At 36.7% G+C, this 18,376-nt stretch overlaps 1 protein-coding gene across 1 annotated transcript in view; it reads right to left on the minus strand.

Annotated features, from left to right (window-relative positions):
* Positions 1-1,897: 1,897 nt before the first annotated feature.
* The window catches only part of SPAG16 (sperm associated antigen 16), a 32,109-nt gene continuing 15,630 nt past the window's right edge, over positions 1,898-18,376 (minus strand). Inside the window, exons 5-10 of the mRNA XM_074872360.1 lie at positions 16,808-16,945; positions 11,047-11,154; positions 9,504-9,621; positions 8,045-8,114; positions 2,336-2,482; positions 1,898-1,920 (exon numbers count right to left, since the gene is read on the minus strand). Coding sequence (XP_074728461.1) covers positions 1,898-1,920; positions 2,336-2,482; positions 8,045-8,114; positions 9,504-9,621; positions 11,047-11,154; positions 16,808-16,945 — 604 coding nt within the window. The remainder of the gene's footprint in view (positions 1,921-2,335; positions 2,483-8,044; positions 8,115-9,503; positions 9,622-11,046; positions 11,155-16,807; positions 16,946-18,376) is intronic.

Raw genomic sequence — 18,376 nt, forward strand, 5'->3', positions numbered from 1 at the left:
AAAGAGTTATTTTCAATATTGTAAATGAGAACAAGACTATTATTTATGGTACACTCTTCAATAAAGATACACATAAGGCACAGCACAATTTAAAAGGTCTTTTGATATAGGTCAAAGGAGATGAGGCACCACACAAGTTTGATTCCAAGTATCACATAAAATGATCTAAGGAAGGCAAGGCACTCCTTTATACCTAATCCTTTTGACTGGAACAACTACTCAGACAACTAAACTGTTGAGTAAGAAGGCACTGTTTTAATAAAATAGCTTAGATTAAAACTGTAGTTTCAATAAATGTGCATTAAGGGACAGAGTTCTGTGAGTATCTTTGTTTTAAACACAATTTTAACTCACCCCTTCACCCTCTACAAACTCATCATTCTCTCTGCCATTTATTTCTAACAGCCTGAGAAGACAATTCACATGCGGTATCTAAGGTAGTATTCCTTTGATAGGCGAAAGGAAATATTTAGAAATAATAGATCCATGAAATTTGAAGAAAAGGTATTGTTCTAGTGTTGGAAAAAGATGTTTGATGTGCACCTAGAGTTTCAGATTATTGCTTAGCCATGGTAAAATCTAGTACATTCAAACATGCCCATATTTTCTGATGTCTTATTTCTGGAGCCACTCCAGTCTTCTAATCCATTGATTAAATAAAGACATCAGGGCCTCTGGTAGGACTCATTTGGGAAACATAAGATCTGCAGAAACACAGATGCTTGCCATAACTAGTCAACTAACAGTGCTCATGAATTTAAAGAACAAGAAAGAGCCAGACAGGCATACTACCTGTGTAGGGTTTATATATTCTAGGAGTGAAGTATACCTTCACTGAAGTTTACTATAAAAATCCTGATGACTTCAGTAGAAACAGGAACAAAAAATAAGATTTCATAAGCCAAGAAATACTCATCTGTTCACAAGTCAAAATGAAAAGAAGAGATATCAATAAGAGTTTAAGATGAAAGTTTCCAACCACCAAATGAAAAGCAGGGAAGGTGGAGATGGACTAACTGGCAGGTGCTTCAGTATGACTCAGGTACTAATAGGTGGCGAGACAGTATAGAGAATCATTTCCAATATGTGGTGAGAAGCATTTCAGAAAGCAATAGAATATATATATTTTTTCTAATTTTATTTGGACGTTCAGGAGAATGAAAAGTGATGAAAACAGAAATAAAATGGTGTTTGTCAGAGGAGAGGTGCATTATCAGTGTCAGACAGAAGAAATGCCCTTGCAAAACCAGACAGAATCATACAAAAAATAAGTCACCATAGATATATTCTTGTGGAGACAGGGAAAGAAAAGACTGAAGCTGATTCCGTCTACATCACTGTAAACTAAAGCTTTTTTTCTTCTCAAAAAGCACAGTTTAAACTCTGTGGTTCTCAAATAAAAATAGGCCAGTATAACAGTTTTAAGAGATCAAGACATTTTAGGTATTAAAATGTTTACCTTGATTTGGAAAAATAAAAAGCACTGTTATATAGTCCCAAAAATGCAATCTCAATAAATAAACCAAGTAGAATACAGTAAGTAAACAAAAATTCCTTTCAACAATAAAAAAAAAAATCAACAAGGAATTAATTTTGATTTTGCACAACTTCCAAACTGAAACAGCAACACAGCTTTCGTATACTCAAGTTTAGAAACTTTCACTGATTATTAAGAAATCACCAAGTTTTTGCCCTTAGTCTCCCAGATGTTATACCTTTTAGATCCAGCTGAAACAGATAGGTTGAAATGCTTGAAAAGTTTGCAAGCACTACAGAATAGGTCAGGATTTCTCCAGTTACAAAAGAAACTTAACAGAGCAACAAGCATTTACAGCCAGTGCTCTTCCTCTGCAGGGTAATTATATCAGACACTCGAAAAGTAGCTTGCTAGCTTCAACTACTCTGAGTTCCTATTATTCACTGAAAAATTAATTACAATAAAAATTTAACAATTAAAAATAAAAGGCTTGTTACCTACCTATCCTATTTACTTTTACTAAGTATGACTTCTTTCAGTCATGTTGGACAAGTATCTTTCACCACAGCTTAGTAAAAGTTTAAAGTATACTTTGGATTAGATACTGAGTGACTGGAAAGAATCACAGAATCATTCAGGTTGGAAAAGACCCTTGGGATCATTGAGTCCAACCATCAGCCCTACTCTACAAAGTTCTCCCCTACACCACATCCCCCAACATCTCATCCAAATGACCCTTAAACACATCCAGGGATGGTGACTCCACCCCCTCCCTGGGCAGCCTATTCCACTGTCTGACCACTCTTTCTGTGAAACATTTTTTCCTAGTGTCCAGTCTGAACCTCCCCTGCTGCATACCTTTGGGTGTCTTGCCTATCTTCTTCTCCACATCTTTGACGGGATCATAGGAAGAGCTTTCAGCATCAAGGAATTTTTGCTGCCTGACTTCCCTCAGAGCTTTCTGGGTGGGACCCAACCCTTTCTTCCTTTGACAATCATGGCCTGCTATAACATAAAATCAACAAAAATATCATCAGAATGCATTTTTTACTTAGTCTTCTGGAAGATATCTCTTTACTTAATATTAGCTAGATATGTGAAATTATAAAGGAAACACCACTTTATAAAAAGATATTCAGATTATCGTGCCATCCATATGAAGTATTCCAAGACTATATATAACTCTGCTCCACAAATCATTTTGATGTGATCTATTTCAGCTTACCTAACAGTATCCTAAATTCTGCCCCCAAAATGCAGCAAAGATTTTAAATCTTGCAGTACAGGAGAGTCCCAGTAAAATGGATGCAATTCTTCCTTTTCCTCAGAGCGAGAAGAAACATCATCTCCCTGCATCCTACCCAATATCTACCACCAATGCATTATTCTGATTTACAGCCTGCATTCCCTTTTGCTTCTCTGCACTTTCTCCCAACCCACCTTTCAAACAAGGATTACTTATGAATAGGTAACTCAGCAAAGAAATCCTAAGCAGGTAGCATAGCTGTAAATCATCAGAATAGGCTAAAAGGAATATGAGGAACAGTACAGCACATGTGGGCTACAGTACAATGCATCTGCCATGATCCAGCAGAAAGGATACTATTCTCTGACAGTCTTTGTATTGGCAGCTCACGTACCTGAATACAGTCCCTTGTGACCCCTGCACCTTGTTGCAGTATGTACATGGGTCTACAGGAAGAAGACTGGAATACTGAATTCCAACAGTATTTGGGCACTTACACCCCTCCAGTTCTTCAAAAAAATCTCAGATTGAAAAATATATTATATAGCTAAAATCCAGACTGAACCAAAGTATTTGACATTATGCATTTCTAAATACTTGCTCTTGTAAAAATAGTTTTATTAAGACCTTGACACCAACATGCAAACTTTCTGACTTAAAGGAAAAAAAACCCACCACCCTCTCCACTCTTGAGGCAAAAAAAGTGGATCAAGCAAACACAAAACCCCCAATCCAACTAAAACTGTAGCTGATAAAGAACCATGCCTGTTCTAACAAAATATCTGTATTCTCCCTACTTTAAAAGTTAAAGCTACTGTCACAGATATCCTGAATAATACCTTTCTCTGAGGAACTGTATGCTGCAAGATTGGTTTATATGTCAAACACTTTCTACACACTTAGTAACTTCTACCCACTAGCAGGTTCCTCACGGAGCATTTGGTTTGTTGGGTTTTGAAATACACATACTTATAAACCAACAGAGTTATGACAGTTAAAGGGCTTAAAAAGTCAGTAACCATTAAAAAAACCCTGAACAAATTCTAAAGAACTGTTGGGATTGCATTAAGATGTCAGCAGCTTGTGTTTACAGATTTTCTATTCTGATTCAATTGTAGATGGAACAGGGACAACAAGGTTTAAGTACTTTAACTGATGCATTTTAAATTTCTTTTTGCATGACCTTCTAACAGCAATTACATTAGATCAAGGAAAGGAAAAGCACAGTTAACAGGCTTAGCAATGAGTTAATTCAACCATGAGTAGAGAAACTCATTGAATTCAACTTCTGAATATAATTGGGTAATAAATAAGCAGCTGTTGCTTTTAGAAAATACAAGAAACGTACTGAGCAAGTAACAGCTTTATAACATGATTTTAGAACCAGCTGTTATAGCAGCATTCACTTAGGTTTATAAGAAAGCCACAATCAACACTGTTTAATTCCTTCAGGCAAAAGTGGTCTTTTTTCAGAGCACCACTTAACCCTGTGTCTTGATCCGTAAGTAAGGGTGTGAGTGTTCTGTTAATATACACCAATAACCTTAAAAAAAAATTTACTTATTCCTCTATGTATGATCTTGATACCACATCAGGGAGGACCAGATTTAAAACAAAACTGGTTTTTAATGCAAATCTTCTTATACAAAACATCCAATCATTTTAAAAAATAACCTGAACTCAAAATACAACTCTTCTTTCAGAGCTGGCTTCTGAGTGAGCACAGCAGGGACAGAGAAGCAGTCTACAAGATCTCCAAGTCCTGATCCTAACTGTTAACTAGTTCCTCTCCAACTATTGAATGTCCTTCCTATCAACTAACAAGCAAGGTAAGTAAATAGGAAATAAAACTTTAACCTTCTAATAATTTTTAAGACACCTAAAGAAAACTTTCTCTTGAAGGATTTGTGTACAAAGTGCTGTTTGCAAAGCTGAACAGCAGTCTGCCAGTGGGACAGCAAAATAACCCTAGTAAATAAATTACATGCTCTGTATTATAGATGGTATCCTCTTTAATTGTTTGAAAAGGGCTGAAAGCTGCTACATCAAATGCCTATGTACTAAGTCCAGAATAGTTATAAAATTAACTACTGTTAATTTTTTTTCTACCTAGCCATCAGATACAAATTTACAATGCAAAGTCATTGTGAAGGCTACGAAGCTTCCCTTTGTTCTTCATTATGCACATGACTCACTCAGGAAAAAAAAACATCACCACAAAACCACCAAAAACAAACAAACAAACAACCCCCAAAAAACAAACCTACAACCTGATTGCACATGCAGGACCTCATTGCCACTATTCAAAACCCCAAACAATTCAGCAAATCCAAAACTACTTAAAAGCCACTCTCAGTGCCCTCTAGCGAAAGCCAGCATTCCAGGTGTTGTGCAGTCAAGTCAGTTGTGGGACAGAAGTAGCATCTGGAGCAGTGACGGACAATCTCCTGCTGCCGGGCAGAGCCATTCTCCTTCCTTCATGCTCTGCACTGCAGTGAGAGCAGACAGCTGGCCAGAAAAGGCATCTTACCTTGGCAAAAGGCATCTTACCTTGCCAGTCTGAATGTTTATTATCTTCTAACTAAAACATACCAATGTACTAAGGCATAAAAGTGAGCCCCGAAGAGATGGCAACTGAAAAAATGCACCTGTAGGTCTCCTTACAGCAGAGATCTGCAAGTCCAACAGCACTCATTTCTTCCAAACTAAGAACTTAAATTCAGAGAAAAATGCAGCAAACATTTCTCCAGTATCTACGCACTGCTTGTTTCTCAAGGTTGCATTTATACTGTCTCAGGAATAAGAATTCAGGAGGCAACAGAACACGACCATCCTTCAAGAGGCAGCAGAAAGTATCTGAGTAAGAGACACTATCGCCCACTGAGACATGAGTATGACCTACAAAGGGTAATAAAAATTACGTAGTACTAGAGGACAAAGCACTGAAAAGAAATGATCTGAAATACTGCTTAATTTATGATACACAAGGTATGTAGCAAATTAAGGCTTGTACAAGCACATGGGTGGCTGATGAGCTAAATAATTTGTGTTGGAGACTAAGTGACTTTTTTTTTTTCTTTATATTATTATTTTTGAAGTGCTCCCCTGCTTGTCACTTTCTGGTATTATAAAGGGCTCTCAAGAGTTTTGGAGAATAAACAAGTACTGTGAACAGCCAGAGAGTGGTTTTTAGAATCACTCAAACAACAAATAAAAGTATGTGTAATAAGAAAAACAGACAGATGGGGCATCTATACTGTAAAACACTAGTATGAGGGAAGAACCCACACTATATATCCTCAAGCCAGAGTATAATGAAAAGTTGAATGGTATATGCCCTAAACTAACATAAAATAAAAAGCCCGTTCTCTACCTCCCTATCTGAAGTGGGATGAAAATGAGCACAGTGCTCTGTAGTGAGGCAGAGGCTTATACTTTTAGTTGTAACAAGATTTAAAGACTACAGCAGAGCGTATCCAGTACATACAGCCACAGAAAGGTATTCTGGGAGCCTGAAATGTGCCTTGCTTAGGAGGCACATACAAAAAAAGGCATTAGAATCCAAATTCGAATGGATTCTAATCCATTATCTAGGAATAGATAATTATCTATCACAGAAAGAACACTGAAGAGGTTTGCCACCAGTACTTCAGTATTCCACCGTGTTAACACATCTGAAGTCTGTCTTTACAGAAGTTATTAGTTTAGTAGCTATTTGTTTGTATACAAAATAAAATCATAGCTTAATTTATGCTGGGTAAGACTACAGAACCCTTCCAAGTTTTGCCAGAAATGAAAGCAGCTACGGTCTTAACTAAACAGTAGTTTAGAAAAGGAATAGCGTGTGCTCCAAGGGTCTCTCTCAGCAATACAAGCCTCCCACCGCTGCATGGAAACCAAGAACTGAACTAGGATGAGGGCATCTTTCAGGCAATTCGATCTCAGTCCCGTGCTCACAGCAATTCACGACAATTCAGGAGACCAGCTGCTTCAACCTACATTAGACAGGATTCAAAGGAAAAAATTAAACTGAATGTGCTACGCTCATAATAGGGAGGCAAAGATCGGGATGGTAGTTGAAATGCCTGCATTAATAGTAAGTAAGCCATCTTAATAGTCAAGGAAATGCTTGCTAGCCTCTTCACTCAGCTACAAATCCAAAAAGAAACCAAAAAATTTTATGTGGCTACTATTCTCCTCAGCCTTGTCTTTTCTACAGGAATTTTATACAATGGAAGTAACTCCATGAACATAGGAACTAATGAAGCTTGATTGTCAAAGGCTGGGGTAACTCACTGGCTTTTAACCTGGGGTATATTACCAGTGCAAAAGGAAGTTTAGGCCTTTAACACACTGGAAAAAAACGCAAAATAAACAGATATAAAAAAATGTCCTAACTGCAACAGCTTCACCTGGAAGTTGTATAATATTTGCTACATTGGTCACCTATGCAGCTGAGAAATTTGGGGTTCTCTAATGTCAAATAAACTGCAATCTCTGATTGGAGTCCTGCTCATGACTAAGGCAGAATCAACATCCCCTTCTCATGTGAATACTTTGTTGTCAAAGAGGGCAGAGCTCACTGTTTCCCTTTTTCATCATCTCATCTATTCTCAGGAGTCTTTTAAAAACCTGTCTTCTTTGAGACTTATCTCACTGTCAAATGTAGCTGAAATTGGAAAATAGGTTCAAAATTATTAGTAGGAGTGATGCTCACAAAGAATGTCATAGCATGAGCTTCATTTACTTTGGAAACCAGAGGTGCTAGGTTTTTTTCTGATGGAGTTAGAAAAATAATTTAATAATTCTGCATTTACCCAAAACACCAGGGAAGTAGTGTAGTACCATACAGATAAGATATTATTCCAGCAGGTATTATATAACCTTAGCAACCTCTTGTAAAAATGAGACATGCTAAAATAAGAGGTTGGATTTCATAACACCAGTATTTTCAAAATGTTTCCAGACCATCATATATATTTTCTTAAGAGTTAGCTAAAAAAGAACACTTGCATTAAAAAAAAAAAAAAAAGAGTATTAGTGAATAAAATAACAAAATGAGTCACAAAATAGATTTCTAGAACAAAGCCTTTCTACAGTTACTCACATATTCCATGTTGCCATCAGCAGTCTCACTGTCCTTAGTGGATACATTTTAGAATAAATATTCAAATGATAAAACTGCTGCTCTGTCACCAGGACAGCTGATAAAATGTTTACAGAGCAAGAATTTTTGATTTACTGTTACACCAGATTTTGAAATGCATCACAACAACAAAAACCCCATAACCAGTCTGAGCTTGGTGATGAGGGTATTTTACCTTTTGTGACAGGAATCTGAATAACACATCCAGACTCTAGATTTTGTAATGCGGCTTGCAACCCTGTAACCTAGTTTTAAAAGAGGAGAGAACAAGAGGAGGTGATGTGAAAACATTGCTTTTGAACTGCTGTTCACAACACACAGCATTTATGCCTGCATAAGTAATAAATTCCATCTATAAATTTTTACTTTTCTGATTATTGTCTCTAGGTTATAAACATTATGCCTAATTCAAGATTTTGGAAAGGCACAGTGAAACAATGTGATAAAATACAAGTCATTCAGAATCTCTCAAAATACTTTTACAGCTCTATTAAAACAATGCAGACATATAGAATACTAGGGCTCTTACTGCACCGTCAACTTTTAGCCACTATCACTGTACTGATCTTTAACTTAAAGCCACAGTATGACATACAGCTTTGCCATAAGAAAATGCCACAAAATACAGTGTTAGGTGTTACCAAAGAAGTCATCCCTCCAGAATGCATACAGTTCATAACTGCATAAGTGTTACGTATGTTCCTGAAATTTCACAGCATTGTAACCGTTTCGTGTTTTGTACTCCTGATTCAGCATAACGGTATAGGGACAGCAACCTTTCTTTTCTATAGGACATTTTCTTTCACTTATTGAAATCTCAAACATATAACCCTCAGTCATTTAGAGGTAAGCCCTCAGGCAACCTGAGAAAAATTGGAGGCAGAGGAAAGGAGGAAATGAGAGATGAAGACTATTAGAAGAGAGTGCAAGCATGGTAATTTTCTTTCATGTTACCCACATGTAATTGATGCTACTGCTGAAATGCAATGCATTTGGGGAGTTTTTTCTTTCTTTTTTTCCTTCTTTTTTTTTTTTTTTAACAGCCTATTGGTTAAACACATGCCAGATAATTTTCTGTTCTTCATCTGTTCTACCTGTGCTTATAGCACTTCCAGCTAAAGGAGCAGTCAATCTTGTATACCAACCTATACATCAGATAAGATTATAGGAGGAAAATACTACTCTATTATTCCACTCACAAGACAGAAAAATGGTCTCTGATATCTTAATGTATTTTTTCCTAAACTAGTAGGTCATTCCTGGATATATTTAGGAAAAAATAAAATAGTAGATAAAGGAAGTTAAAATAAGAGATTTCTAAAGGCATAGATGGAAGCATGTGAATCAGTGGGAACATCACACCTTTCCTTAAGCTGTCAACACTGAGAGTGTAACAGGGTCTGCACACTGCTGACTTGTGTAGAGCAGCACTGAGCAAGTACAGACTCAGAACTACTTTGTAGCACAAATGGTAACAAGTGGTAAGTTTCACATACTTTCACCAAATATCATGAAACTCACCAAAATATTCTGCTTCAAACTACTGCATAAGTGAGTTGCTTTAACAGAAATATTCTGTGTTTACCAAAGTAAAAACCTTACAGCTTTGCAAGTGGTGTTCACCATAGTTTTACCTGCCCAACTGCTCTGTCTCTCTCCAAACTAGTTAACATTTTCTGTCTCAGTGCAGTCTGGTATTTTTCTGTCAGCTGCTTCAGCACTGGTTCATACGATGCATAATGTGCCTTCAGCCTGTGAACAAGAAGAGGAAAATGACTCCTCAAAGACGAGTTAAATCAGAGATTTATGTCCGGGTAACTTTACCCCTCCCCAAACAAAATGATAAAAGTGCCAAAAGGTCAACACAGAGGAGACAGCAAAGATATTTAGTATGTAACCACCCACCTGGAATACTACAAGAAAAAAAAAAAAAAAACCCAACCAAAAATAAGAAGTCAGATCAATAAGGGGATTCATAGTTTGTTTATTCATATCTTTTAAAACAATCCATCCAGTTTTGACCTGTCCTTAATTCTTCATACACATACTACACATGAGTTTTTCATAATTCTCGTTTTCTTGAAGACGGATGATATTTCATTGGAAGAAAGAGAATTACAGCTATTATCTGACTACCAAGCAAGATCCTAATCTAGACAAAACAGTCATAATATGATTACTATTTCTTTCTTCACTGCACATTACATCTAGAATACTTAATCACTTCAATTCTTCAGACCAACTACAAGTCAGATATATAATCTCTCAAGACAAACACATGACACTAACAGCTTCAAAAATACTGCATTTTACAAAAAGCTGATACACAGAGGATAAGTCAATGAATAATGCTCTCTTGCATTAGTATGTATGTATTTCAAGATTGAAGATGTAGAACATGTAGCTGCTATTACATGCACTGATTGATAACAATATCAACAAAATTCTGTAATTGTTTGGAGCTGCAGATGTAGGCCACTCCCCAATGTTATTTTTAAAAAAGTGCTGGCATAAACACATGCAAAGAAGAGATTCTAAACTCAAGTCTTTCACCTGGCCCACTGATCTTCAGATAAACAATATAAAAGTTCTACTCATGGAGGCAAAGTAGCACAACAGTCAATAGAAAACTCACAGAATTCCAGAACGACAAAATTATGGAATTAAATACTATAAAATAAACTATTGTAACTCAGTATCAATGGACTAGTTTGGGCTTATTTCAAACAAAGCAACACAGCAAATTTCATATAGGAAGTTCAAAATGTAAAAGGACAGAAAATAGCAGCTGTGAGAATCATGAATGCAAAGATTCTGAACTCAGTGTGATACCAATTACCCTTAAAATGGACAAAGGATCTAAAGCCTGAAATCACTATTTATTTATGGAAAAAGATCTGGGTAAAAGAAAATCTTACTTATATTTTCAACTATCAGAAATACTATGCATATATTAATGCCACATCAGACCATGGAAAATATATCACAAAATCATTAGAAATTGTTTAAGAGACATGACAGAATGCTCAGATAGAACTGCTATTTATCAGGACACTAACTAAACGCAGTCAGCTTTACTTTAGCACTTTAAATTCCACAATGTTATCTCATTACCAAGGAATAATTGAAGATATTCTCTTCAATGCTACGTGTATAGTAATTAAAATAATTTTTTACCTTTTAATGTCACAAATAAGCCTGTTTTTCTCCTGGACCACTCGCCTATGATGCATTCGATGGAAGTCACGTTCTTTCTGCATTTTTAGGAAAGCCTCTTTTGCTTTGCTATATGTAAACAGAAGACAAAAGAGAGAAGTCTCCTATTAATTGCTCATCAAGGTATGCTGAAAACATATAGAATTAATTTTCAGATATGCACATGCTTACTGTATCCAAGTTGGAAACTTTTGGTAGTATGACCTGTGGTGGAGAACATGGACTTCTGAGGTCTTTTTGCTGCCAGCTGATGTACAAAAACGTGGGTACTCTTCACCTTCCCTCAGTTCCTCTAGATAGGATCCATAAGGATTCTGGCATTATAAATCTCAGAGTTGTGGTCAGCCTTACTTTAAGCACAAGGGGTCTTGTGGAGGTACATATTCAAATTACAGGTGATTAGAAAACAAAAGTCTTGTTGTGGGTTTAAAATTCTACATGAACGTGTATTGCAATATGATTTTCTAATACCTACATCACATCTGTTACACGCTAGAAGGACACACACAAAAGAATAACTGTATTGTTGCCTTGCAAATATATGCATTTAGAGACCTTCTGGAATAAACAGTGCTAAAAAAGTTCTAGGCTCTATTCAATCATATTTGCAGCCTGTCCCCAAGAGTCCCCTGTATGTGACAGCAGGAAGCAAAAGGAATCCATTTCAAAGTTAATTACAAACATACTGATAACCTGTTATTTTCTAAGCACATTCTACACACAGCCATGGGACACCCTGAGATGCTCTGCTCCATAAACGTAAATGAAAATACTCTGTATATATTTCATACATTTTCTCCTTGCCTTTACTGAAACGGGTTTGGCAGGAAAGATTAGCAGATGGATTGTTTAATTGGAAAGGAAGCTTGAAATTACCTTACATAGAATTTAGATATTTGCTCTTCACAAAAAGAAAGCTTGTTTCCTCTCCAAAAAGAGTTGAAGAGTTAGGAAAACCACTACGACAGTGCAGTATGGTAAAATCACAGGTCCAGGAAGAAGACCCATAACCACCAGTGCATTATATTTAATTGTACAAATAATTTATATTTACTATATATGCATTTACTATATTTATTACCTATACAAACTACCATATTTATATGTATACATTTATATATGAATGGTTGCTTGTAGCAGGAACAGTCAGAAAGACCTGAAGAAGAGCACAGTGAATTAATGCCACTATGTATCAGTCAAACCTGAGAAAAAGCAGGCAGGGCTGCCCCTACAGTAACACTGTGAATAGCTCAAAGGAGCCGTGGGGATGCACATAGCTTTGTGTACGCCTGTGGACAAATACCAGAAGTTGTGGAACTGAGTAACTTAGGAAATTGGAATGGGATACAAAGTACAGATTAATGATTCTGCTCCAGTTCCTGTGAACAGCGAAACATTTGAGAGGTAAATCAATCGATGGTCTCACGATAGTTCTGTGAAAGAACTCCATCATGACACCACTTACAAAATGTGACTTGCCTTAAGATCTTGAATATAAAACCTGCCCCTTCAGAGCTAAGCAGATGGCTTGCTCTAAAATAGGTTGCTACAGCCATAGCAAAACCAATATCCATTTCTTTTAGCTAAGATATATGTCAAAGACTGCAGCTATCCCCATTTAAACTTTTCTGAAGCAAGTAGTTTCATAAAAATGGCAGAAGAGGACAGGGTTCAATAAATCCAAGCAGGGATTTTCAAAGGTGAGTTGCGTGTCCTGTTCCCATTGAATATAGGTGGGACTTTATTCCCCAAGATGCTGTAAGATGTAGCTCTAAAATTTTAACTGAAATAAAGACAGTTTTAGAAAACATATAGTCTCGTGTTTTTACTGTATCTAGTTTATATAGCATTTAGCAGCAAGGATGCTAAATGTACCACATAATTAAACAGATGCATTTAAATATAGTGCACAATACAAAAAGTGTGCACTTTATTGTTTTCATGGTATAAGTGGAGAAATATGCGCAGGAATGGTTAGATTTTGGCACAGAAATAGGAGATCAGCTGAGGATTTTATTGCTGGTGATAGCACTAACAGTAATAATAAATATGATTCCCAGGATTGCTTCATATTTTGACAGTTACTGTGTCTGTAAACTGGGCATGTATTTGTGAGCGTGCTTCCAAAAATCAGGACAGGAAGATATCTGCAAACGTTCAAACTTTCTAAATGATGTTTGAGAACTCCATTACAAACCTCAGGCAAAAGCTGTACACAACTTTCATTCCATCTCCCTAATAAACTCCTAAATGTTTAAAGAACTTAGAAATATGACAGCAGTCCCTGTGATTAACACAATCTTAAACCTGATACACCATTATGTTGTCTACCTACATGTTTAAATACAAAAGCAATGCAAAGGGTCAGGCCATAGGAAAACACCAAAATAGATAGGGTTCAAGTTATTTTAAATCATCAGATAGGCAGAGTTCAATGTTGCCATGAAATTACAATCTATTATTCAACTCAAGCAACTATTACTAGAATATTAAATGCTTGAATGACAAACCATCACTGAAGACAATGAATTAAAATTAACTAGTCTTCTGTTAACCATTTTCAGAGATGTTAGTTTCAAAATTTTCTTGCATATTGGAAAGAATACCTATGCTTCCATTAGAGAAATACTGCAGCAGATAACAACATCCCTTACCAGTAAATCAATCAGGGCTCAACTGTAGCCTTCAAGATAAAAGAAAGAGAAAGGGAGTACACTTAAGGTATACTTTAACTACTGTCACATGGAAAACCAACATAAAATTAGTTTTGATTTCTATCACAACACAATGTCTGGTTTTAGAAGGTTAGTAGTGTATCTAAACCTTAAGGTAATAACTATCACTAGCTGCCGACTAAAAGAACTATGCTAATATTTATTTCTTTTAATGTATGCATTCAGGGATTTTGTTACATCTCAAGATGCCTTCAGACATTGGAGAGCCTACTAAAAATACATACTCATCGTACACAGGAAGTGAAGCTGATTGTGATTTTTCTCTTTAAATAATGAAACGCCCCAGTGAAATGTAACCAAGAGCCTGCAGTCTACTCTATTTGCCCACCTGCTTGCCATGCAATCATGTAAATAGTATATTAAAATACCCAAAATACAATTGCAGCTAGCTTCTAGACACGGAATCTCTTCCACCAGTTGCTAAACAACATTAAAGCAGGAGGTAATTGGTTTACAGTCATTTATCCTGGGCCCCCACACTGCCTAAATCCCAAACAGAATCTCTTTTCTGCAGGATGGCTGTCAAGAGTACCAAGCTGAAAAATATGAAATGTAATTAAAAGCTTTCTTCACAGCACTGTATCTCACAATGAAAGTTTTCCAACTAATCCACAGAGGAAAATATGAGGCTTTCTTTGCTCACACAAATGCTTAGTTTCTAACCAGTCAAATCAGCATTTCTTCAGTGCTCTTAGGCATTCTGTTTTCAGTGCAAGCTGGTGAATTCTCTCTCAATACTTGAAAACTCAAATTGTCCTCCAGATGATTTTGGCTCCTGCTGGAATATTTGCTTTATCATAGCAAAGGTACTGACTCCAGTTATTGAATGTATGAACAAGAAAAAATGCTGTTAACAGTCACTACTGTAAATGGATTTAGTACAGTGTATTATGATCAGGGTTTATCCAAAAGACATAAAGGAACACTAACTCATGGTATGTACAGCAGAAATGCTCAATTTCACCCGTTATTCCAGAAACAGTACTGTTTTAATTCATAAATTATTCAAAACAAAATAAGTGAAATGAATGTCACAGAAGTGCTGAACATTAGTAACAATGAAAACTTTGAAAGTTACTTGAAATAAAAAGGTTGAAAAATGAAGTGACCATTAGCACAAACTGTTTCACATCTACATATACTCCATTCTAACGTTAGCAGAAAGACTATGAAAATAAAGCTCTTCCTGCAAGAGGAGAAAGGAGGACTAATTTTAATAGTGTTTTAACAAGGTGCATGCAGAATAAGTGCAGTATTCAATGGTAAATGCCAATGAACACTTCTAATTTGTGTCATATAGAATTGCCCTATCTCTCACTGCCCTCTCTGGAATACCAAATGGGTGACATGACCCATTTGTTTACCATCACAGCACTGCTGGTTTAGGTTTCATCAAACACTAGAATGTGAAAAAGGAAGGCACAGTTTCAGTTCATGGATTTTATTTTTTTTAGCACAGTTCACTTAAGTGAGTGTTGGGAGTTTTATTTAAGAGAGCCTGTAGGAATTTAGCATATTGGCAACGTCTTTTCCCTCCCCTGCTTTCTTGCTGTTGCACATTACCATGTCATCTTCCAGCCTTTTAACTAGACTTCTGCTATAAAAAAATTTTCTGGCACCCCACAGAGGATATAGACATTCTTATGGGAAAACCCAACTCATTCATGACCACGGTGACATGGTTTTGAGCTTTATGTTCTTAAACAATCATGTAGCAATCCCACAAACCCAGGAAAACTCTTATCAAGTCATAATCCACTCAGATTATCTTGTTATAGCATGCTCTGCTTCATACGGGGTGGGGGGGAAAAAGAAAAAAGGTGGGGGCAGGGGGGGAGAAAAACAGAAAGGAAAGTCTGTTAGAATTACTAGCGACAATAATAAATTTCAGAAGGGATGGATTTTGTCTTTCCTTCTTTTACTATGCATTACTGCTTCTTACTCCCTCACTGAAGTGAGACACACAACCCCTAACTATCCATTGTCCAAAAGAAGCTGCAGATTAAAATAAAGGAATGTTTTCTATGTGGCCCAACTCCCATTGCAAAAGTATATTTAGACTACACAATATTTGACTTGATTATTAAAGCTATTTACTTAAATTATTAGACTATGGCCAATTAGTTTATTAATTTAAAATGTAATAAATCATTATCATTGGAAAATAATCTGATTATCATTATTATCGCAGCAATGATTATTTAAGTAGCTATTTTTCATATAAAGGAAAATCTTGATTGAGCAATCTTGAGGAAAATCAGAGATATGGAGTTAACATTTTTTTACAGCTCCGTATTTTAAAATTATGCACTGGCAAAATTGAAGTGAGTACATTATTAGGTCCCAGGTAAATTCTCAGTAAGCACATACATGTGCAGATGTACCATTCTTCAGAAAAGGCTGTTACATGTAAGTTCATTATTGCATCTCTCCATTATAGGCTAAATATTTTAACTCTCTTATGACCAAAGTACAACTGACTTGTAAAATCACCTACTACAATGTACACACAAGTATATTTAGTGATGGTAATTTACACTGACAACCATTTACCACTAGGGATAGAGTGATAGATTTTTTGCAATTAAAAAAAATGAAGAATAAATGTATAGTGATTTTCTCCTATGTTGATGTTTGTGGTAGATGTAATTTATAGTACTGTATTTCAATACAAATTGCACATAACCATTTATTTTTTAGTTCTACATATTATACTCTCATGACTCCTTGCAGTAATTTGTTGTGATTACTGGATATTGAAAATTATTTTCTATAGCCCAGTAAATACAAATAAAAGAAATTAACATTTAGGTTTCTAATAGAGCTCAGAGAAACTTGAACTTTAATTATAAATGTCACCTAGATGTAAAAATATGTGCAGCCAGCATAACAAACAGGAACTTATTATTTCCATTAAGTACTTGGGTTTACTTTATCTGGCCATTTATTACTGTATATCAAAGTTTCATGAAGACCAAATAACATACTTCGCAGCAAGTTTATAGTTTTCCAAATCTTTCCTCAAACGCATATTCTCAGCCTCAAGTTGCTGGTTGCGGGTATAGGCAGTTGGAACCAGTCCAGCGTCTTCAGCTGTGAACACACCCCTCTCTATGAGTTCATACCTAGTAGAAGAGAAATGGAGAGATATTTATTCCGTGTTTCCTTTTTCTCACTTCACTGATGTCTCCCTTCTTATGCTAGAATTTACCTAAACTAGAATCACAAATACATTTATCATCTCAAGGCATTTACCTTTTATGATCATAAACAATTAGTAACAGTACTATCCCACCACACTGTGTTCCTGTTTTACTGCTTTTCATTCTGAAATGTATTATTGTTCATAACAGTCAAAAGACATATCCTGTACAACAGAGTACTTCCATTTAAACAATTGTTCTTTCCCTTCCTTTCTTCCAAATAGCTTAAATACAAGAGAGAAAAAAATTTCTTGTTTAAATAAAAAGGACTGTGAGTTTTTTACAAATGTTATCTCATAAGCTCAAATATATGCAAGATTTTTTTTTTTGAGGACTCAAATAAGATGACAAAGCTGCAGATAACCTGGATGAATTATTCTATGAGCTATCTTCAACATGGAATACAGAGTTCACCTACGGAAATGTCTTCATTCCTTCCTGTTTACTTATGTTGCCCTCTCCTTATTTACAGGATCACAGAATCATCTAGGTTGGAAAGGACCTTGAAGATCATCTAGTCCAACCATTAACCTAACATTGGCAGTTTCCAACTACACGATATCCCTCAGCGCTATGTCGATCCGACTCTTAAACACCTCCAGGGATGGGGACTCCACCACCTCCCTGGGCAGCCCATTCCAACGCCTAACAATCCGTTCTGTAAAGAAATACTTCCTAATATCTAGTCTAAACCTTCCCTGGTGCAACTTGAGGCCATTCCCTCTTGTCTTATCACTCATTACTTGGTTCAAGAGACTCATCCCCAGCTCTCTGCACCCTCCTTTCAGGTAGTTGTAGAGGGCAATGAGTTCTCCCCTCAGCCTCCTCTTCTCCAAACTAAACAACCCCAGTTCCCTCAGCTAATCCTCATAAGACCTGTGCTCCAGACCCTGCACCAGCTTCGTTGACCTTCTCTGGACACACTCGAGTCATTCAATGTCCTTTTTGGAGTGAGGGGCCCAAAACTGAACACAGTCATCGAGGTGCGGCCTTACCAGTGCCAAGTCCAGGGGTAAGATCCCTTCCCTGTCCCTGCTGGCCACGCTATTTCTGATACAGGCCAGGATGCCATTGGCCTTCTTGGCCACCTGGGAACACTGCTGGCTCCTGTTCAGCCGACTGTCAATCAACACCCCCAGGTCCCTCTCTGACTGGCAGCTCTCCAGCCACTCCTCCCCAAGCCTGTAGCGCTGCTGGGGGTTGTTGTGGCCCAAGTGCAGCACCCGGCATTTGGCCTTATTGAAACTCCTACAGTTGGCCTTAGCCCATCGCTCCAGCCTGTCCAGGTCTCTCTGCAGATTACTTATTTTTATTTATTTGATTATATTTACCACTATTTACCTACTTTACCAG

This window comes from Strix uralensis, chromosome 6 (assembly GCF_047716275.1).
Source record: "Strix uralensis isolate ZFMK-TIS-50842 chromosome 6, bStrUra1, whole genome shotgun sequence".
NCBI classification, from domain to species: Eukaryota; Metazoa; Chordata; class Aves; order Strigiformes; family Strigidae; genus Strix; species Strix uralensis.